The 23,440-nt window shown below is 41.9% G+C and overlaps 1 protein-coding gene across 5 annotated transcripts in view; it reads right to left on the bottom strand.

The window, feature by feature from the left end:
* Positions 1-23,440, bottom strand: part of MDGA1 (MAM domain containing glycosylphosphatidylinositol anchor 1) — a 240,198-nt gene that overhangs the window by 73,685 nt on the left and 143,073 nt on the right. For all 5 annotated transcript variants that reach the window (XR_014509752.1, XR_014509753.1, XM_083434428.1 and 2 more), the window contains exons 9-10: positions 20,927-21,196; positions 16,890-17,035 (exon numbers count right to left, since the gene is read on the bottom strand). Coding sequence is in view for 3 of the 5 variants with exons in the window: in XM_083434428.1 (XP_083290554.1) it covers positions 16,890-17,035; positions 20,927-21,196 (416 nt within the window). In the remaining 2 variants the exon portion in view is untranslated. The remainder of the gene's footprint in view (positions 1-16,889; positions 17,036-20,926; positions 21,197-23,440) is intronic.

Here is a 23,440-nt window from a genome sequence, read left to right as displayed (position 1 = left end):
TCCAATTATGTACCCTCTCATCCACTGGAAGAGGATGATTAATGACAAGTTTCCAGGGTGAACAGCCTCACTTGCAAATATAAAATCTGCTTACTGTGGCCAGGCACACAGGTGAGCTTGAAATTCATGTGCTCGCATTCTACAAACTCTAGTGGTAGCAAAAATGTGATGATCTTTATTTCATTTATTTGTTTATTACAAGTGAGGCATATTCTCCTGTTCAACGGCTACTCCCTGAACATTTGTGTGGGCTTTATTTTCCAGGAATACATTGCTATTGTTAATATTAAAGGATTTTCCTTACAGAGGAGAAGGAAACTCCCATTTCCTTTGGCCGGGCAGTCAGGGCATTCTAGCACATTCTTGGCCACAGAGAAGTCGCTTTTTCTCACACCCACCTCACAGACACACAAAACCAGCTGCCCATCCTCATTAGGCTCAGGCAACAGCAGTTTATAGCTTCTCCGAGAAGCCAAATTGGTGCTGTCATGAATTACTGTAACTGCTTGTTCTACACACTTCAATAATGTCTTTCATTAGGGGATGATAAGAAAGCAGTATGTATTACATTAGCATATGTTTCCCCCATGTAAGAGAAGACCAGGCCTAATCTTCAGTTTGTCAAGAAGGAAGTGCAAGTGAATATTTGCCAGAAGGCCATCTGAGCCCCAAGATGCAGAAGGAGAGCAGGAGATAACTCATGTGATCTTGAAGCAAGGCAGAGTACTAAAAGTGCACACATACCATTTAAATGGCAAAGCCCATCAACTGGGGGAGGGGCTTGGCCCCCTCAAATATTTAATGGGGGGGGGGACAAAGGGACCTAGGCCCCTTGGAGTTGGCTCCTATGCCTGATGTCATAATGAGGTCAGGTGATTTACAGATGGACATGCTTCATACCTGTCCAAGGTGTTCTGTGGCTAGTGGGAGAGGTAAGAATCTCGTCTGCCATCTGGGCTTTGTTTGTTTTCTACCTCTGTCATACTACCATTAACACCAGAGTGGGGTAACAGAGGAGCAGAAAGGACACATCAGAGCGGGCAGGGAGAATCTCTTGTGACTGACAGGTTAAGCTTGTAATCAGAAGGAATGATTTTACCCAGAGGTGAATCCCTTTGACTTCTTCTCACTACAAAATAAACTTTAAATATGACCAGTGCAAAAGCCTCTGGACCTATTTGCCTGCAATTTGGCATGTTTCTTACCCTGGGGCACCTCTTTTATGTCTGCAATTTTCAGACCAACTGTCCACAAAACACTAAGGAATATTAAGCTGTTTCTTTTTTACCCACTGTAAAACTGTAACGTCTGTCCTTGTAAGAAAAACACTGCAGCTATCTTGAGGACTCACTTCCTCAGAATGGGCAACCTTTGCTCTCAAATGTCATTCAATCCCTCTCGCGCAAAAAGGTCATAGACATTTTCTTATTCTTCCTTTTCTCCTTTAAAAATCAAACGTTAAAGTCACCCTGAAAAAAAGCTGCTGGGACTATTTGCCTGTAATTTGGAAGTCTTTATGCACTCTGAAGGGGCCAGTATGACTGCAAATTTCATCCACTTCTGTCAAATGGGCTTAGCAGATCAGCAGTTAGAGCGAGTCCCCTTTCAGTATAATCAGCTTCTTGGAATGCCAAATTATAGGGTGGGCTACAGTCAAGACTGCCCATATATTTTACTTTCTTGATGAAGCTCTGCAACTGACTTACACCCCAAAGTGTAGGTGCTACTGACAACTGATAATAAGCAGATTGTTACTTGTGGGCATCAAGCAACATTTTAGAGCCCTGCCCATTTTACTGCTGCTGAAATATTCCTTGTTTTATGCACTTCAGCTAGAAATTTACACAGAGAAACAGTAACATATTTGGAGATATTTCAAAACTGGGTAATCTGGTAACATTCATGTAGACTGCCAGATAGCCCTCATTTTAAGAGAGTCCCCCTGTATTAAAGGCTTGTCTTCATTCCCGTATGTCACAATCCTATCAAACATAATAGATGCTTTCAATTTCCATACTTCACATTTTGATAAACCACGGTGGCCAATCTTCTTTTCATATATTCTGATACCTAAGTTCCCCTACTCTTGAAATATTGAACTGACAACACTATGATCATGAGATGCACAGGAATTATTTGCATGCCACCTCAGGGTGGCCAGGGGGTGGTGGGAGGGATCCAATTCTATTCATTTTGACCAAGGTAGCTCCTTCAAGTACAGTGGTACCTCAGGTTAAGTACTTAATTCGTTCCGGAGGTCTGTACTTAACCTGAAACTGTTCTTAACCTGAAGCACCACTTTAGCTAATGGGGCATCCTGCTGCTGCCGCGCCGCCGGAGCACGATTTCTGTTCTCATCCTGAAGCAAAGTTCTTAACCTGAGGTAATATTTCTGGGTTAGCGGAGTCTGTAACCTGAAGCGTATATAACCCGAGGTCCCACTGTAATGAGATTTGGTGTTTGTACTATAGTTTATTAAGGCTACTTCATATGTTACAATCTAGATCTATGATAATCAGGGCTTGTGCTTATGAAGAGGGCCAGCCTGGAAGGTTTTGCCGCCTGAGGCAAAACGGAAAATGCCACTTCTCAGTGCCAGTAGCTCCTCATTCACAGCCCCCATCCAACTTGGCTCCAGTTACCTCCACATCCCTCTCAACAGCACATTGCTTGCATTCTGGTCTCAGCTCATCTGGGCCCTCCAGCACTGTCTTCCTATAATTTATTTCATAACAGCACAAGCATTGTGACATTGGTGATGCTTTGGGCTGGCCACCATAGAGCTGGTGTGCTTGAGTATGGTGGTGGCAGGGGGGCTGTGGAAGAGGCAGTAGATTTGGCCACACTGCCACTGCCCCACCATCCCTGTTGATCCTGCTGCCAGGCAGGCCATGCTTGTGAAGTACATACAACAGTTGTCTCATTCTGTACAGAACCAGACTAGAGGAACTTGGGAGTGATCTTCGGCCTTAAAACCTCTGAAAATCCCCGTTATCTGCCAGTAAAGTCTAGCTCAATATGAGCACAAGCAATGAACCTCAAAATAACTCTGTTATGGACACAGGTCTGTCATAGCAGTCCCATGTGGTGCTGTTTCCTTGGTGATCATGGAGTCATGCAGACAGCATGTAATCCCCTTGAGCTGACAAAATGTTAACCTATTTGTTTGCAAAGCAAATTCAATCACATGAGTCTTTCCCACGGAGCATTTCAGGTTTTTCATTGCCCTCAGGCAAAAAACTAAAAAACTTAAAAAAAACACCACCACCTTGGCTTCAGTGGCAGCAATTTCCACAGTTTTTTTTGCCTGAAGCTATGTCTGTGTTGGGAGAAAATATGGGGGACTGATTCATTTTCCTGCTTGGAGAGCCAAACACTCCTACATCAGGCAGATTCACACGCCCCACTCTGAGAAGCTTTCCCATCTTCTGTGGGTTTATAGTAAAAAAATTTTTTTTAGTAATTCCTGGTATATCAAGGCATATAAAAATAACCTCTCATTAATGAAAACGGTGTGTCTTCTATTTCTAAGCCTTGAGCCATCTAAGCATGAACTCTAGCTCACACACTTGACTTTGTGAGTCTTGTAGATATTGATGAAAGAACTTGTAGATATGGATGAAAGAATCTGTCATTTTGAGTGTCTCATTTTTCCAATTTTAAATTCAGTTCTCCACAATTCAGCAGCAATTTGCATTTTTTTAAAAAAAAAAGAAATATCCTCATGAACATCCTTCAACATTGTAATGCGAATTTTTCCTACTAACTACATTTTATATATCAATATTTATATATTTATGGAAGAGCCACAACTCAGTGGCAGTGCACATGCTTTGAAAGTCAATGGTCCCAGCTTTAATCCCTGACATCTTTCAGTTTGGCCAAATAAGACATCTGTCTGAAACTCTGGAAAGCCAGTAACAGCCAATGCAGACAGTTAAATGGACCAGTAAAAGGCAGCTTATTATGTTCATCTATGTTCCAAAATATAGGTCAACTTGTTTCAAATGAAGTGGGGAAGAGGGGAAAAAACACAACTAGCTTGGTGCATTTCAGTTATGTGGACTTATTTTTTGGAACAGCGATGGCTGCTCTTTTAGGGTGAAGGGGGCACTGCCACCCCAACATCAGGTTGCCTTCAGCCAGCCTTCACCTGCACACTTCCGTACTTGCAACTAGTCCATGGGGTGGTACTTTCTGTCAGCTTCCTTCTCCTCCACTTCAGTATTGCCCTTGTATGACTCAGTCAGAGGAAGAAGGAGATAAGACTGGATTAAGTTGGTTCTGCCTGCGACTGTCATTGGCTCTCTGCCTTCTGCCCTACCACTCACAGTGGGAACCAGCCATCACCAACCATGAGATATGGTTAAATGATGGCATTTCCCCATAGACCAGAGGCAGATGCTGTTGGACTGTTTATTGTTTCTTCAATTTATATTCTGCCCTTTCCCCACCAGGAGCCCAGGACTCCAGCTCCCATCATCCCTGGTCTGGCTAACAACATGTGCAGGGCACCACGCTGACTACCCCTGCCATTGACATTCAGATTAAATAGCAATGAGGGAGAACAAAGCTGAGGAATATCAAAGGAAACAAGGAAAAGAAAAGAAGACTTTGCAGGAGAGCAAAAGGGCGTTAGAAAACTTGCAGTGTTTTGACATGGACAGTGGCTTTTCCATAATTGAATATGTCACTTTTAAAGCAATGTACAATATTAGTGAATATTCAATATTATTCAATGCAGCCAATCCACAGTCCACAATATGGTGCCACACAAGCCACTTTCATAGGGTGTTGCTGCATGCCACAAAATATTTATGAATGTTAACTTCAAAATATGTTCCCTTACAATCTTTTTCACACTGACATGTACATATTTTCTGTTGGACTCAGGCAATGTCTCGCTTCCAAAAGACTTTAGGGAACAGATAGGGCATGCTTACAAAGTTGGGCTGACATGGGCAAGCTGCATTCAAAAACACAGGGCTTGTTATTTATTTATTTCTAATATTTATGTGCAAAGCCCTCCCAAGGTGACTCACACAAACAATTAAAAACATAAAATGCAATTAAAGCAATCCAAAAGTGATTACGACACTAAAAGCAGCACCCTAAAAACGATATGCAGCACAGCACAGCAATTCAGATAAAACCAATTAAAAACAAAAACAGGAACAGTTTAACCAATTCAATATCCATCCCAACATCTTAGTTAAAAGAAGATTGAAACACATAAGTTTTTATGGTCTGTTTAAAATCTAATATAGATTGGAGCTGGGCTAGACACATATGCCTTGTAGGGCAGTTTCACAGATACGTAGGGGTGCTGGAGAAATTTGATTTTGCTGAATCTGGATGCAAACTTACCTGATCTGCACCCACTAAAGGAAAATGCAGATCAGAACATAATTATGCACATCATGGAATTTCGCAATTAAGTTCTTGGCTCAAAATTTGCAACAAAATGTCTTAAAAATGCATACTTGAGGATAAAACATATTTAGAAATGCATACAGAGATGAAATGGGTAAATACTGTAAACATTTTCATGTTGATTTTTTTAACATGATGATGATGATGATGATGATGATAATAATAATAATAATTTATTTTATTTATGCCCCGTCCTCCCTGGCCAAAACTCAGAGCTGCTAACATATTGTGGAAGCAGGATGGAACGGTTGAACGAACACATGCAAAATTGACATGGACTGGAAACAAACTGTGCCATCCATCCTTGCAAATGTGGGACCATCACAGAAAAGGCCCTGCCTCTAGTGCTTGCTAACCTAATAGAACTTGATGGCAGGCGGTAAGCAGGGCCTCCAAGGCTGATCTTTACAGGCCCAGTCAGGTTTCTACGGAAACAGGCAGCCCTTCAAATAACCTATTCACAAATTATTAAAGTACTAGCACTTTAAATTGGGTGTAGAAACAAACTGGCCCCACAAGCTTTGTGGAGGTCACACTCTGTGTAAGTTGAAGTTTCTGAGCCATCTTTAAAAGGCAGCCCCACACAGAGTGCATGTAAACATAAGCAACACATTCAATACAGCGTAGCACCCTATATGAACAGTTAGAAAACAAGGAGTATATACCTATTAAATACACATTAATGTCCCTTTCAAAATAAACACAGGGCAAATTTTGACCAATATGAAAGAATACATTTTAATGTCTTTCACTGGCCACTCAGCCACTGCTCTAATTATCGCTGGTACATCTCTGTTGACACCAGCCTTGTCCCACGCAAGTCCCAACAGCTCTGTTGTCTCACACCTCCCTATGTGGCCAGCCTGGACCCCCACTGTCTCAGGCCTCATTAACGCTAGACTGTTTGTCTGATGAGGCAAACAGCAGCCAGCATCAGACCCCCAGACCTGTTTTGTAGGCAGCAGGGAATGTTTATCAAATATGGAGGGGATGAAACGGCAAAAGCAAAGTGAATCGCTCGCCTCCCTCCTGCTCCCAAAATCACTCTGGTGTCTCTCTCATTAAAGACACACCAGGTCGTCTAGTAGAAATTAATCTGAAATGGCAATCTGGTTCAGCGAGGGGCCCCCCAAATGGAGACATTTCTAGTTTTAATAAAGTGGAGATATTCAGTTTATACTCCAGCCTGGTGCGGCTCTGAGGGACATCTTAATGGGATAAACAGAATCCTTGCCAACTTGGGAGGCACATCAGGAATGCATATATCCAGCCTTACCACAGTTCTAGTACCTTTTGCTACATTTTCCTGCCACAGCCTCAGGTCACAGATGGGTTCTGTCTATTGAATGTACAGTGATTCTGCCCTGTCCCTTCCATTGCAGCAGCCAGCTTAGCTTGCTCTTTATTCATGTTGCCTCGACCTGAAAACAGCAGAAAGCTTTTCATTTCCTTTTCAAACAGATCTCCAGCAAGGCATAGCACCCTCAGAGAGAAAGAAGTGTCTCAAAAGCTTGTTCGGGTTTTCAACTCCCCCTTTTCTTTTAAGCATTGTATTTTCAATCAAGGTTTGGTTTTATTGGGATATTCAGAATCAGAGGGCTTTAAGAATTCTGCCAAGCGCTTTTTCTATGCTGAAGAGAACAAATGCGAATACCCCATGACCTGCGAAGCGCCAAAGAAAACCCCAAACCACCCAATGGCTGCAAGTCATGAGCTCTCACAAGCTAACAAGCATGGCCAGAATTTGGGCGAGATATTTCAAAGCAGGGTGCTGCAGGGGTTTAGCAGTTCTTCAGTGGAGTATGTTCTTTCCCCTCAATCAATACTGATCCCAGTGTGTGGTGAAAAAGGGCAGACCATCATTTAGATTAGACATAATGCTTGAGGCTTTTCAAGGAGCTTGAACAACTACTTCAACCAGAGTGTTATTTGTTTAATGCCCCTAGCTGTCAAAGTTGGCCTGTACACTCACCCAAGAAGCGGGATGGAAAAATCAACATTCAAGCCAATAACTGAGCTACCTGAAGAATTTGGACCAGCTAAATATTAAACAGATTAAATCCTTAGCTGTGACTAGTATATCAAAAAAAGGAGTGGAGTACTGCCAAGCCTACATGGAACAGACATTATGTATGAGGGCACATAATGCAGGATAATGAAAGAGAGGGCAATCCTAACCCTCAATGCTGATGGCAGTGGAGGGGCCAGAATGACACACTGACAAATCTTCGCTGGCCTCTGTCTGTGGAGAGGAGCACAGCTGGTTGGAGGCTCTGCCACCCAGCTGTGCCCTAGCAGGCAGAGAGCTCCTGTCGGCAGCTCGATTCCTGGTGGTAACACGCAGAAAACCCCAAACAGGTGTTTCAGGGGCATTTTGTGGGTGGAATGCTGGTGGCTTCAGATCTGGTGAATCCAAAGCCACATTGATCCATTAACATGGTCAAGAGCTGTGACAGCAAGGAGGCAGAAGATGCTACCACCTTCTGTCCTACCCTAGCTAACATGAGAAGAAGAAGAAGGAGAGGAGGAGGAGGAGTTTGGATTTGATATTCTGCTTTATCACTACCCGAAGGAGTCTCAAAGCGGCTAACATTCTCCTTTCCCTTCCTCCCCCACAACAAACACTCTGTGAGGTGAGTGGGGCTGAGAGACTTCAGAGAAGTGTGACTAGCCCAAGGTCAGCCAGCAGCTGCATGTGGAGGAGCGGATTACGAGTCTACCTCTCTTAACCACTACATCACAGTAGCTCTCCATGAGCTGGGATGTGCTGTGCATTCGCTATTCCACTCGTCCCCATCCCTAAGTTAGGACAGCTCTGCTCACACTCCTTGTGTGGTGTAGTGGTTAAGAGCGGTAGACTCGTAATCTAGTGAACTGGGTTCGCTTCCCCGCTCCTCCACATGCAGCTGTTGGGTGACCTTGGGCTAGTCACACTTCTTTGAAGTCTCTCAGCCCCACTCACCTCACAGAGTGTTAGTTGTGGGGGAGGAAGGGAAAGGAGAATGTTAGCCGCTTTGAGACTCCTGAAGGGGAGTGATAAAGTGGGATATCAAATCCAAACTCTTCTTCTCTTCTTCTTGTACCCACATTTAGGCTAGTAAAGAGGTTGCTTTATTTCAAAGTGCATGCAGACAGTTTGAGTCAGACAGCTTTAATCATTGTGGATCAGTCATTTGTAGTAAAGAGTGAAACATTATGTATATGGTCTAGGATATTCTTATGTCATGAAATGTCTAGACTCCACTGAAGACCTGCTAAAGTGTTCCATGGAAGGACCACCTACCGCCAGCTGGAGGGAAGCAGTGGTTGAGGTCCAGCATGGTTGCAGCAGTACCAGGTGGTCTTCCAGACTCAGTGAGCTGGAGGAGGAAGTCACTTCCTCCTCCACTGGCTGCTGGAGATCACCCATGGTTGCAGCTAAGCATGGACGAGCTAGGGTGGATGGTTTGGGAAGCAGACCAAAGGGAAAACTTCTTCCCTCTGGTCTGCTATCTGGCTATAAAGGCCAGTCAGGCCCAGGTTGCAGATGTGAGTGGTTTGGTGGCGAATCGGCGGGGGGGGGCTTAACCTTGGTTAACCCTGCCAAATAATAAAACAAGCAGACAGGTTGAATTGATACTGGATATACACCCAATGCCTGTGGCAAAACTTTCTGACACCTGTAATCAATATAGTTGTGGGCTGTTTAATCCCAAAATGGTTGTACTGTGTTTATTGCAACTCCCCATGACTTGACCCTCTGCCTGCAGCTTCACTGAACCTGGCCCCACAAAGCGTAAAGGGGGCAAAAGCACGCCACAAAATGTAACAATACAACTCTTATCACACAGAGAGTTGCCACAGCTGATGGTGTAATCTTCAGTTGTGGATACCTGACAGCATATATGACAAGAAGTTTTAATTTAAGGAGTGAAATGAGTCCTAGAAATGTTCACAAGATAGGTTCTCAATTTACTGCAATTCCAGATTAGCAGAGCAAGTTTTCAACTGTTTCCCCTTAAAATACGTTTCTCCTTTTATCTAAAAAACATTAATGTAGTGACCCATAGTTATCTAGTTTTTAATTTTGATTGGTGTAAGGCCATCTCCAGTAAAGAGAATAAATGATCTATGATTGTTTTATGGTTGCATGTTCTACTATGGCTATGGCAATGGCAGCTTATGCCTACCTGAAGTAGAGGTTTGAAGCTATTCTAGTCACTGGCAATAATCATCCACATACCAACACACACTTGTCATTTACCCAGACAAATTTTCTATGTAAGCATTCTTCGAACTTTTTTTGTGCTTTTCCCAGTTGGATTCTCAAGCATCCTTATGTTCTTCCAGAAGAGAGGCACTCAGGGGATAAATAAAAACCGAGATCATGAAGAGGCAGTTTGCTACCTTATCACAAGAAAAAGAGAAATGAAACATAGAGAGTTCAAGGACTATGTTACAAGCACCTGCAACATGAAAGATGGTTATACTTTGAGAAATGGAAAGGGTTTCGTTCAGAAGGAAAAGGTCAGTAGTTCTGTTTTGGCCTTGTTGAGCTCATGGTGAGAGACCAGAGATGAAATGGAATGAAAAGAGCTATATTAGGAACAGTAAGGATTCACCAGTACCCAATACAGAATTACATTAATTTAGAAAATATACTACCTTCCTGCATCCCACCCTATCACTTGCGCTATCAAAGAATTCAGCAACATTACCTAGAAGCATCCCTTTTAGGATCAGTTTAAGACAGGAGTAGCCAACATGGAAGGCCCTAGCTTGTTTTTGGGCTACAACTCCTCTCAGCCCAGCTAGCATGGCCGATGGTCAGAGACATTGAAAGTTATCACCCAACAACATCTGGAGGGCACTACATTGACTACCCTGACCTAAGAAATGGTTTTTAATGTCAGGCAGAAATAGAGAAATTTTCATCTGAATGACGGACTACAGGGCTTGATTTCCAAGGTGTAATCCATTAAGGTCCCATGAAGCAAATCAAAAAGCTTTACAGTTTCATAATGACGTTACCACAAAACATTTAAATCTCTTGACAGCTCACTGCAAGAAAAAGGTTGGTTTTTTTTAATGCTGAACAATGGATTTTCCAGACAATTAAGGCCGCAATCCAAAACAGACTTACTAGGGAGAAAACACCATTGAACAGAGTGGTAAACCACTGCAATACTGGTGAGAAAGAGTGTATAAAGTGGCCAGAGTGTTAGAAATACAAATTTATCTTGTAAGAGATGAAGCAGCCGAAGGAATGTTGTCTGGCTTATGCAGAGCAGATAAAATATTATTGTAGCCTTGCAAATATGAATGACAAAAATCTAAAAAATTAAAAATAGCATAGTGGGACAAAGAGCAAGCAATATTAACAAGAAGAAGGATATGGACAAGCTGGAAGGTGTGCTGAGAAGGGCAACCAAGATGATCAAGGGTCTGGAAACCAAGTTTTATGAGGAACAGTTGAGGGAGCTGGGTATGTTTAGCCTGGAAAAGAGGAGACAGGATAGACATCTTGAAATATCTAAAGAGCTGCCACGTGGAAGATGGAGCAAGCTTGCTTTCTCTTGCTCCAGAGGCTAGGACTCAAACCAATGGATTCAAGTTACAAGAGAGGAGATTCTGACTAAACACCAGGAAGAACCTTCTGAAAGTAAGAACTGTTCAACAGTGGAATGGACTTCCCCCCAGAAGGTTATGGACTCTCCCTTCCAACTCTACAATTCTATGATTCTATAAAGCACCTTTCTTACAATATGGTAATTTACTGAAGAACTTTGGAATGTACCAGAAAGCTTTGTATTGTCAAGCGTGGAGATAGAAGACTAAATTAGAGCAAGAATAAACTGTGATTCCGCCAAAGAAATAGGAATCATTGGAGGTTTTGCTGTAGAATAAGGTGCAGATAGAACACAAAGCGATATTTGGCCCGGCTATGGATGAGAAAATGGAATTACATTTATGTTATTCACTACATCTATCCTGAATACTACCTCTTAGCTCCCTAAGTGGGATGGACTCTTTCTCAGCAAGAGGACTGCATCAAGATGTTGAACTTCATTTGTCTGGAGTCCCAATTCCAAGCTGCCCCAGTAAGGATGCAATCTTCTTTTATCTTCACACATTGTTAGTTGGAAATTGCAACAGCGAATTTCAACATATAGCAAAAGATGCTCTTTGACAAAGCACCTTCATTATAAGAGGCTCCCTTGTGTACTGTACTGCTAAAATTGTTATTATTTGTTAAGTACTGATGATGTGCTCTGCGCTGTATGAGAAACTAATATAGAGGCAGACCCTTCCCGGGAGACCAAGCTATTGGAAGAAAGGCACAAAGGATGATATTCTGTGTGAACCAGTGAATAGACATGCTCTGATCTTCTGAAATGGTTCTGCCTTGTACATATAGTAAATAACACTGTATTTCACTTCCAAGCATCAGCTTAACCTATTAAATGTCATGATGTGCTCTGGCTCCTTTAAAAGCACCAGCCTTAAAATCCATGCTTTAGTGAAGTTTTCATGATCCCCAGTAAATAAGTAAAAAAGAAAGGGAAAAAAGAAGGCTCTTTTTAGGGTGCCTAGGGCAGGGGGAACTTCTCAAACCCCCCATGAAATACCAGGAAAAAACATTGGAGATGAATACTCAAGGATTTTATGTCTACACAGAGAACAGGGGTGATGGTGGAACAAGATGAGCTTGAACTCCTAGCAGAAGATAACTGACACGTGACAGATATAACTGACACTTGACTAGCCAACTTCTATGGACCAGAAAGTAACAATTGGAATATATTTGCTTGCTCAAAGAAAGTAGATGCAACTAAAGGGGAAGTGGTGTTATATGCTAAAAAATCCATACAAGAGAAAGGTAAACAAGGTAGCCCTGTGGAGCCTACCTGGTTAAAAATAAACAGAAATAAATAAAAACAACACTGTGGTCAGAATACTACCAAGCGACGAAATATGGGGATGATGCTTTTCTGTAACAAATTACAGATGTTTAAGAAAAAACAAGAGTTAGTAGGAGTGAATAGTGATGTGCTGACACTAGAAAGATGGGATTGTATTTTATATAATAAATAACGGGGGACTTCAAGCTACCCTGATTATTTCCTAGAAGATGAACTCTGATAAACATGGAATCTCCAACAAATGCCTAACATGTCATGGTGACAACTCTCTCTTTCAGGAAGTGAAGGAAGGAATAGGTTGTCCTTGACTTGATCTTAACAACAGGGAAGTACCCAAACCTTTGCAGGAAAGTGACTATGTAATGTTGGAAGTGAAGATTTTTTGAAAAGCCAAAGGCAAGGGAAGCCACTGAAGACCCCCTTTACCTAGGTCATACGGCAAGGTCCTAGGAGATCTCACAAGATTTCCATGACATTTCACTGGAAGCCACTGCTGCTGCTTCTCCACCACCAGTGGAGGAGATGGGGCTCCACAACCCAAGGCAGCTGCTGTCACATGTACATACTTTAGGATACATGGCAGCTAGGAATGTGTTACTAATAGTTTTCTGATGTCTAGGTCCAAAGTACATACCAAAAAACCTGGTCTCAAGAAGGAATTACGAAGAACTTCGGCTTGTTTGCATTTTAATGCAAAACTAAGGGCTTGTCCGGACTTTCTAGGCACACGTCCAAATGGTCTACCATTTGTCGCGCTGCTTTCCCTGGTGAAACCCCCTCTTTACTACTAAATCGGAGCAAACACCAATCTACATAAAATCCAACTGACCTCCAAAAGAGAGCGTTTTCCTGGGAGAAAGTGGCAGGGTAACTAATTCACTCTACCCAAAACAATGCATGAATGGAAGTGCAGCTATCCTTCAAAATTCTCTGAATTTTGGGATGACGTTCTTCAGCCCAACGAGGTGTACAAAAATGTATATAGTAGAGGAAAGTGAGCATAAAAATGCATATGTTAATGAAAATAACGTACACAAACCCATTGTTTTAGGGGAAATTGCTTGCAAAAATGAATATATTAGAAACATGCACTCTAAAATGCTGTTAAGTTCTCACAAGGACTGGCATACTAATGCAGAAATGTGGAGAACTGGATTGGAAAAATGAGAAACTGAAGTTGACAGATCCATCCATCCCTAGCCACAGGTATCGCAACATGTCAGTCAATAATACCAAAACGATCAATTTATTTTTTACTAAAATTCTAAGGATGCCAATAGCAATATCAGAATAAGCCTTAAAGGTCCATTGATTTCTTATAAATAGAAGTGTAGTATACGGTGAGATTGATTAAGTTCAAATGGTCAAAGGCAGACAAGTATAATGTGAAATATATGAATCCAATAGCTAGAAAATATCTTAATGAAAGTTGCTAGCAATTACCAGATAAGAATTTAGAAGTTAAATTTGAATTAATATGAACAAGGTTCCTAATTTAAAGATAAAGACCAAAACATATCCTACTTTGGTTTCGTCAGACCCAAGGCCAAATACAATTAGAATGCAATGACTGGTTCCAATATTCAGATTTTAGCTGTATTTCTTCTTTGCCAGGGAGTCAATTCATAGGCAAACCCCTACATTTTCGCATATTAAAGGCTAAACTACAAAACCTGTCCTAAATAAGCTGGGACTGGTTTCAGAAGCATGTCGCAGCAGCTCCTGAGGCAACTTATAACTGAGAGGTGAAAAACATTTCTAACATTAGTCGTCAAAAGTAGCCCTGTCTTTACCCTTTGCGCAACTAGTGCAATTTTGCATGTACAGCTGTATGTGTGAAAGCTTTGCCAGTACAGACAGCAACACTGCTTCTGTGAAGACTAAGGGGTGGAGCTACGTTATATGTCCCTGTTCCAATGTTATATAGCATGGGGGCATTCATACCAGAAGAGCACTGTGAACCTAGAGCACCTAGAAAGGAATGCTGTGATCACCAATAGTCAGCATGGATTTCTGAAAAATAAGTCATGTCAGACTAACCTGATCTCATTTTTTGACAGAATTACAAGCCTGGTAGATGAAGGGAACGCAGTGGATGTAGTCTACCTTGATTTCAGCAAGGCATTTGACAAGGTGCCCCATGATATTCTTGTAAAGAAGCTGGTAAAATGCGGTCTTGACTATGCTACCACTCAGTGGATTTGTAACTGGCTGACTGACCGGACCCAAAGGGTGCTCATCAATGGTTCCTCTTCATCCTGGAGAAGAGTGACTAGTGGGGTGCCACAGGGTTCTGTATTGGGCCCGGTTTTATTCAACATCTTTATCAACGACTTGGATGATGGACTCAAGGGCATCCTGATCAAATTTGCAGATGACACCAAACTGGGAGGGGTGGCTAACACCCCAGAGGACAGGATCACACTTCAAAACGACCTTGACAGATTAGAGAACTGGGCCAAAACAAACAAGATGAATTTTAACAGGGAGAAATGTAAAGTATTGCACTTGGGCAAAAAAAATGAGAGGCACAAATACAAGATGGGTGACACCTGGCTTGAGAGCAGTACATGTGAAAAGGATCTAGGAGTCTTGGTTGACCACAAACTTAACATGAGCCAACAGTGTGACGCGGCAGCTAAAAAAGCCAATGCAATTCTGGGCTGCATCAATAGGAGTATAGCATCTAGATCAAGGGAAGTTATAGTGCCACTGTATTCTGCTCTGGTCAGACCTCACCTGGAGTACTGTGTCCAGTTCTGGGCACCACAGTTCAAGAAGGACACTGACAAACTAGAACGTGTACAGAGGAGGGCAACCAAAATGGTCAAAGGCCTGGAAACAATGCCTTATGAGGATCGGCTAAGGGAGCTGGGCATGTTTAGCCTGGAGAAGAGGAGGTTAAGGGGTGATATGATAGCCATGTTCAAATATATAAAAGGATGTCACATAGAGGAGGGAGAAAGGTTGTTTTCTGCTGCTCCAGAGAAGCGGACACGGAGCAATGGATCCAAACTACAAGAAAGAAGATTCCACCTAAACATTAGGAAGAACTTCTTGACAGTAAGAGCTGTCCGACAGTGGAATTTGCTGCCAAGGAGTGTGGTGGAGTCTCCTTCTTTGGAGGTCTTTAAGCAGAGGCTTGACAACCATATGTCAGGAGTGCTCTGATGGTGTTTCCTGCTTGGCAGGGGGTTGGACTCGATGGCCCTTGTGGTCTCTTCCAACTCTATGATTCTATGATTCTATGATTCTATGAACTTGGTGACATCCATTTCTACCCTCATCTTGGAACTGGTCATATCTGAACTTACATGTGGTCTTTATGAACACAGGTCAAACACCACTCCCTTTGAGGGCAAGTTAACTTGTCCAACAACAAAACTTAAAAGTTCACTTCTAAGTACAGAATTATCTCCACTGACAAAGCCAAAGGCACAACCCCCAAACATAGATAACTCTTCTGAATTCTAAGATGGCTGTCTCACTGAGGCAAGAAATGCAATCCCAGTGACCACAAGGAGCAGTAAGGTATGTAGACAGCAGGGTCTGGGTCTGGTCCAGAGAGGCCCAGGCCACTTCCAAATTTTTAGGTTCCTAGCCGTGACAAAAATGAAATATGACGATACATGAAAATTTTAAAAAGGCTTTTCCCAGATCATGTCTCTTCTTTGCTTAAATTTGTAGCTCTAAACTGAAACTGTGTGTCACATTTTGGACTGATGCATCAAATGCCAAAATAAAATAAAATAAACAAGTGTCTGGATGTTTGTTTGTTTTTATAGCAAATATGAAACAATCCAATTAAGCCCAGTTTCTTATATTTTACCCAAAGTCATTTCATTGGCTTTTATGGGTAGCAACTGTCTTATAGCCAAGAACTTTAGCTTGACTGAAGACTGAGATGATTCCCTGATTCACAAATCCATTCTTAGAATGCAACCCTCCCGGCACAAAACACTTTTCTATAGCTACAACGTATGGTACCATTTTCCCTCTCCTGGTAGTATCCTTTATTATTCCCTTTTATGCTCAATAGCCTTTTTGTTCCACACCTTGCTCCAGCAGAGTTGAATAACATTCCAGTATTATTATGACAACTTGATGAAGGCCTTTGTGAAATATGAACAGTCAATGACTTCCCCCTGCAATTCCAGCCTGGAGAGCCCTCCAATTTACAATCCTTTATTTGTTCAAAGTGAAGAGTCTGAAATTCCACTCATCTGAATTGTTAGCCTATGAAATCTACAGTGCTGGCTAACGACTACAAAATTTTCTTCCTATCAGAGCCATGTTCAAAGCACTGTGTCTGAGAATTCCAAGCAGACTTATTTTTTAAGCTCTCTATCATTGACAGCATCCATCTCAAAATTGAGGGCCAAACCACACACCTGTCTTCTCTGCTCTGTAAAATGGGGAAAGAAGAGCCATGCCCTCAGTTCCAGTTTGTTTTGCAAACAGCAGTTCCCACTCTTTAAGTGAGGTGGTGCACTGATGTACTCTCAAATTAAAAAGAATAGAAATGGATTTTGGCACTTAAGATGGTGGTCTTACCTGACGGACATCTAGCCGGTAACTAAGGATGGGGTCAACAGCATCAGGCTCCTTCTGTGTCCACTGCAAAACATAGGAGTAGTTCTTGGATTGCTTTCTGGTAGGATTAGGGGTATCATAATAAAACTCGGGATTGTAAGCTTTAGCTGAGAAGTGGAAAGGGGTAGGGGAGAAAAGGGAGAGAGAAAATGGGGAGGAAACTTGTTATAAAACTATGTAGTGAGGATCACAAGAGTCCATGTCCCCAACTTATCAAATGTTCTGATATTCCATAGTCACGTGTGACCAAGCTGAGCTGGCTCTTATTTGCCTTAATTTCAACCATCTGAATTTCTGGGTGGTTGACATGGACTTGAACAAGGCAGCACCAAAGGACAATGAATCTCTCAAGAATGTGTGTAGAACTATGGTTGAACCAGCTTTGATCTCTCTGCTGCTTAAAACAGTGAGTGAGACAAGACTAAAATGGTAGTGACTTTGTCATTACCTTTGCCTCCCATGTGGCATACTGCTCATTTTAGGTTAAAACTGTCCTTTGCAACATAACAATTTATCGCCAAGATACCCAACACAGAAGAATCTGGCTTTGCATTACAAAATAAATAGCAGAAAGGGAAGAGGAAGCAGCCAGTTAAGAGGAGCCATACAATCCTTACATTCAAAGAAATACCCGTATCTTAGAATTGCTCCTTGTGGTGGAAGCTGAAATGATGTTGCTGGAAATCACCCAAAGCATGCACTTTGGGCATGTCTTTGTATACTTGATGCTTAGCAAAGAACCCACTTCTCACAGCATTAGTTATGATAGAAGCATAAATGATGCTGTCTTTAATAATGTGTGTGTATCTATCTATATAGAGAGGAAAGTGCATCAAATGATAACAACATTTTGGAATGGAAGCTTCCCGTTGAAGAGAATGTGGTGGAAGACGTTGGAGTAGTCAGGAGGATGGAACTCGATTTTCAAATGTACAAAGGAGGAGTAGGACAAATTGCTCATAAAGTACAAGACAGGAGCATGCAGAGGCAGTATATAGTGAAGGTATACAGAAGGGGAATTGACTATCAGAGAAGAGGATGCCATTTGCAATTAATGTTGAGCAATGGAATGTGCTGGAATACTGGAATATTTTTTATTGCTGGTTTTAAGGAGAATCTGAAAGAACATGCCCATAATTATTTTGGTTTTGTGATTCTTGTTAATGTAGTGGTTGCACCTGGCATTGATAAAAGTTGTTTACGCTTCTACAAATTTAATCCCCCCAAAAAGTCTATTGAATTACCGTATTTTTCGCTCTATAAGACGCACCAGACCACAAGTCGCACCTAGTTTTTGGAGGAGGAAAACAAGAAAAAAAATATTCTGAATCTCAGAAGCCAGAACAGCAAGAGGGATCACTGCGCAGTGAAAGCAGCAATCCCTCTTGCTGTTCTGGTTTCTGTGATAGCTGCACAGCCTGCATTCGTCCCATAAGACGCACACACATTTCCCCTTACTTTTTAGGAGGGGAAAAGTGAGTCCTATAGAGCAAAAAATACGGTATATAGCTCCTGTTCCAAACTACTGCCTTCAGTAATGTAGGCTACATTTAATAAACCTGCTCAAACCAGATAAGCCAAAAGATGTAGCATTAAATAAATACACAGCCACTTTCAGATTAGAAGAAATTAAGGGTACATAATGTAGACATCTTTAGACCCATAAGTCCATGGTATGTCACTGTACTGAAATATTTCCATCGATAGATGTCCTTGATTACATGCTGTTGTCATTTCCTAGGATTTGCCCAACCAAAAGCCACAGAAGCTGTATTACTGGAAAGAGTCCAAGATACCCAATATTCCCCACTGCCATTCCTCATTTCCAAAGTGCCATCTTTTTCCATTCTATTACATCCCACTCCAATCAGAATGGCTCAGCTATTCTTCTCTGCTATAATTAAATGGAAATGATTCAATGCTTATTTTTATTAACTTACAATGGTAATATTGATGTTTACTTCTGAGCCCCTTTTTCTTATTATTTTTATTGACACAATTTTTTTTGTGTATGCCAGAGATTCAGAGCCACCTTGGAGACTAATTGTTGCTTATTCAACTTGTATTGACTGTGAAGTCAAGTCTCATAACAGATTCAGAAATGAAATTAGAATGGATGATAATCACTAACTTGCATAATATCCATTTTTTAAAAAAATAAATTGATTCCCAAAATGGAAGATCCAGTGATTTAATAATCAAGTACACCACTGGGTCATTTGCAATTTTCTACCTGACACCAATGGAGTGTGTTTGCAGCTATTTGGGGGCACATAAAGAAATGACTGATTGCTCATCTATGCTTCTTCCATCTCCATGCACCAGCTCTAGTGTATATGTGGGGTGATATGTTAAAATGGTTCTTGAGAGGACTGCATCTGTGTGAAAACAGCCATTGCTTTCCATGGATGATGGAAAGGAGTGGCATATATAGTCTGAGTATTAAATGCACACACATTTTTATTATAAAAGGGCAGACATGTAGGTGCTTTGTAACTAGCTGGTTTTTTGAGCATGCAAGTCATACACAAACACCCAGGACAGATCCACACCATACATTTAAATCAAATCCACAAGACTTCCTCCCTCAAAGAATCCTGGGAACTGTAGTTTGTTAAGGATGCCGGGAAATGTTATGTGAGGAGAAAGCTACACTTTCCAAGATTATTTGAGGGGCATGATGTGCTTTCAATGTACATGGGAAGTGATTTAAATGTGTGGTGTGGGTCTGTCCAAAGATTCAGGACCAAAAGGGCTTTCCTTGTCTAACATAGTGACAAAATGACAGACAGCCATCAAGCAGAGAGATTGGCTGAGATACTCAATTTGGCAAATGGCAGATAGATCCGAAGGTTTATCAGCACAAAGCCGAGAAAAAACAACAAAAATGGATGGTTTTTCTTCCAGTGAGAACAAGCCCAAGAGCTAGTGTCAGACCTGGACTTGGGAAGACCAGGGTTGAAATCCCTACAAAGCAAAAAGCTCACCTTGGCCCAGCCTCTAGCTCTCAGCCTAAACTACCTCAGAGGACTGTTGTAAGGATAAAATGAAAGTGGGTGGAAAGAACTATGTGTGCTGCCTTCACGTCCATGGAGGAAAAGCAAGATATAAACGTTGCATGCATAGATAGATAATTAATAGATAGATGATAGATAGATAGATAGATAGATAGATAGGACCAAACAGGGATTCTCGATTCATGGCCTGTGATTTCCCGAATCAACTCTTACAGGGGGGGAAATACAAGAAAATAAGAATGCTGTGCTCATGTATATTCTGAGTTTCTAACAGCTTACATGCTATGGTAGACTCAAGAAGCACAACCCAATACAGAGGTAAGCATATCGTTTTCAATAGGATTGGGCATGTTTATTTCCATGCTGTATTGTAGCTTGACCTGACAAATGGTTTGTTTTCTGTTAGTCCATCTGATTGATGAAGCCTAGGAGACCTGTGCCTGCAGCACAAAACTGAATGTGCCAGTATGGAGTATGGCACATTTGTTGGGCTGATGTTTAAAGCACAGTGGGTGACACGATCATCTAATGTGAGCTGGATTCAAGGATTCATCTTAGATGGAGGTTCCTAATACAAATGGAATTGTATGGGTGCCATGGAATGCAGGAAGCCATCTGTGAGAAGTGGCTCCCTATAAGGGTTGAAACCGTTCCAGTTGCAATCCCATTTTCCAGGCATTGCATTGTTGTGGCTGATGTCACCAGAGCAACACGGAGGATAATGGCTTCCTGTGCGGTTCCCTTTGTGATGGCACCTCACACAGCAAAAGCAGGCATAGGAATTGGGCCTGGGTTGTGCACCATGAAGAGAATGGCATTCATGGAGCATGTTACAGCACAGGACAAGTAGGTCCAACTACAATAACAGGCCTCTTAGGCATGGTGACTTCTCTCACGTCCTTTTGCAAGCTATTAGCCAATTCCAACCACATTGAAATCTACTAAAAAGGAAAGAAGTTGGCTGATCTTTGCAGGACTTACCAGACACCTGGAAGAGGCAGGTTGCCACCCCGACATCATTGGAGATGCTACATTCGTAGTTGCCACTCGTCTCCCGGCTCACACTGTCCACCTTGTACTCGGAGAAGTCCTGCTGCTCCGTCGGAGGCACTGTCAGGAGACTCCCATTGAATCGCCAGACAGCTGTAGCCACTTTCATGGGGCTTCCCTTGAGCATGGTGCAGCGAAGGGTGACACTGCGCCCTATAGCTTGCCGGATATCCTGGAAAATGGGCTCCACTACTGGAGGGACTAGAGGACAAATGACAAAACAAAAACTTTCAATTAGAATAACAGTACATTTATTACTTGCTTTGAACAGCCCACCCTGTTCTGTGGATTTGGAGTGGTCAACAGTTATTTTTTTTCAAAGACGGATCCATAGTGACTCACAAAGGGCTTGCAATGTAATGAGTGTAGAATAAGCTTTAAGAGAAACTAAACAGGACAGAATAATAAAAAAGTGAAACAACCTTCCTTTCCACCCAAACATTTCCTTACTCCCGTAGCTTCCTTTTGTGTCAAATACAGCTCTCATATGCAACACATTTGAGGAAATGTCATTTATTGTCTGCTCTGATCTTCAGGCTATAAATAGAAATATAGAGTAATAATATACCTGAAAGTTACCTTGACCCATGACTTTTTCTTTTTTTTAAATTGTACGTTTAGCCCCTTAATAAGACTGCTATGAGAGGGACTCCAATTCTAGCTGATAAACTAGAAACATATAGAGGTACAATATTACGACGAGAAATACAAACATACAGAGGAATCATGTTGGACACTGAAGGTCCAGACCCTCAGAAGTCCATTCACTCAATTGTAATGATGAGTAAAATTCCAGGAGGAGGTCCTGAAAGAACAGGGCTCATTTTCTGCAGTCTGCAGTAATGTGGCAAGATAGGCATCCTCCGACTTATGTGAGGGTTACGCTCCAGGCCCCTGCGGGCATAAGCTCAAATTGCGTAAGTGGGGAGCACCCTCTAAAGACCTGTTTCCCCCCTGCTTCCCAGCCCCCTGTCCCGCTGTTCCCACATAACTCTGAAGCTCCGGAGCCAGCAGGAGGATGTATGGAAAAGCAGCAGGTGTTGCTGCTTCACTACTCTGCGCATCTGCCGTTAGGTAGTGGGGCTAAGCAGCATAAACAAAGCCCCTCTGTGCAACAGGTCTCTTAGGGGCTTCCTCCACCTTCACATACGTCCTTTTCAGGCTCCAGGGTCTCCTTGCGAGCCATGAGGACTCTCAAGCTTCTCCCCACCATTACCTAATCTATTTATTTCCCAGTATTACATACATACCTAGCTAGCCTCATGCGAGTCAATCATACATATATGGTGTGGGGGGGGGGATGCCTGTACATTGTTTGCGTATTGTTTCTAGATATCATAACAGGACTAAATCTGAAAACTAGTCATTTGGCACAAACCATAGAATTACAGGGGTTGGAGGGCATTTGTTTTAGCTGGAGAGATGTACTAAATAAGAGTTTCATTATACAGTACTTAGATACCAATCAAATTAGACTGTGTCATATACAAGAATTGGAAGGTACCAAGGGGTACCATACTATTATTTTGTTATTCATTTAGAAAATAATTTGTGTGCTGGCCTTCTCAGCATAGGTGGCCCAGAGCAGTTCACAGCATCAGAAAACAGTTCATACATAAAATACAACAAACAACAGTGTTAACAATTCTTTAGAAACCTAAACCATTTTTAAAAAGTTTACAAACACAGATATAAATTACCACCCAACTCAAAAAACTATTCTTAGTAAAATAACCCATTTTTAAGAGAAAGATTTCTTTCCGTTGAGCTTTAAATGCTATTAAACTGTTCATGCTAGTTTTCAGGCAGGATGTTGAAGTGACTGATATTTAAGGTTTTAACTGAACTTTGTGTGAACCGTCCTGAGGATTTTGTTGATTTGGTGGTCAAGAAATGCTCTGAGTAAAGAAGGAAACCTGGGGGTTGGAACACCTGTTTCTGGAAAGACCTTTTAAAAAGAAATGACAAGGCGTGCTAAAAATACACTTGTGCAATTGTACCGGCACTTGTTGCTAAACCAAGAGCAGAGGAAGACACTCACACTCCCCTTAAATGTAAGGAAACCTCTTAAGTGTGATAAATGCACTGCCGGTATTCCTGTGCCATGGATTCCCAAGGACAGAGGAAGCGGCTGCAAAACTTTCTGGGTATTCAGCAAACAACAGGTGCCTTTGCTGAAGGCTCTTTCCTTGCAAAGATATTAATCAAAAGAAACGGAAAGGTGAAAATCAATTCTATCCTCCTAACCTGCTTTGGACTCTTTAAAAAGGAGGCACTTTTGAGGGAGCTGACCTTCAGGCTCTTCATCTTAGCATATGACTCAACAGCTTCATTAACTGAGTCCCAAGAACAAAAGGTTGGCTAAACAAATTGACCAGCACCACCCCTCCCTCGCCCCCCAGTCAGTGCTCACTTCAACAGGTTCAGAATAGGGCAATCCTTCAA

Source organism: Podarcis tiliguerta, assembly GCF_965153285.1.
Source record: "Podarcis tiliguerta genome assembly, chromosome: 3".
In the NCBI taxonomy this organism is placed as follows: Eukaryota; Metazoa; Chordata; class Lepidosauria; order Squamata; family Lacertidae; genus Podarcis; species Podarcis tiliguerta.
This window is presented reverse-complemented; position numbering and strand designations above follow the sequence as displayed.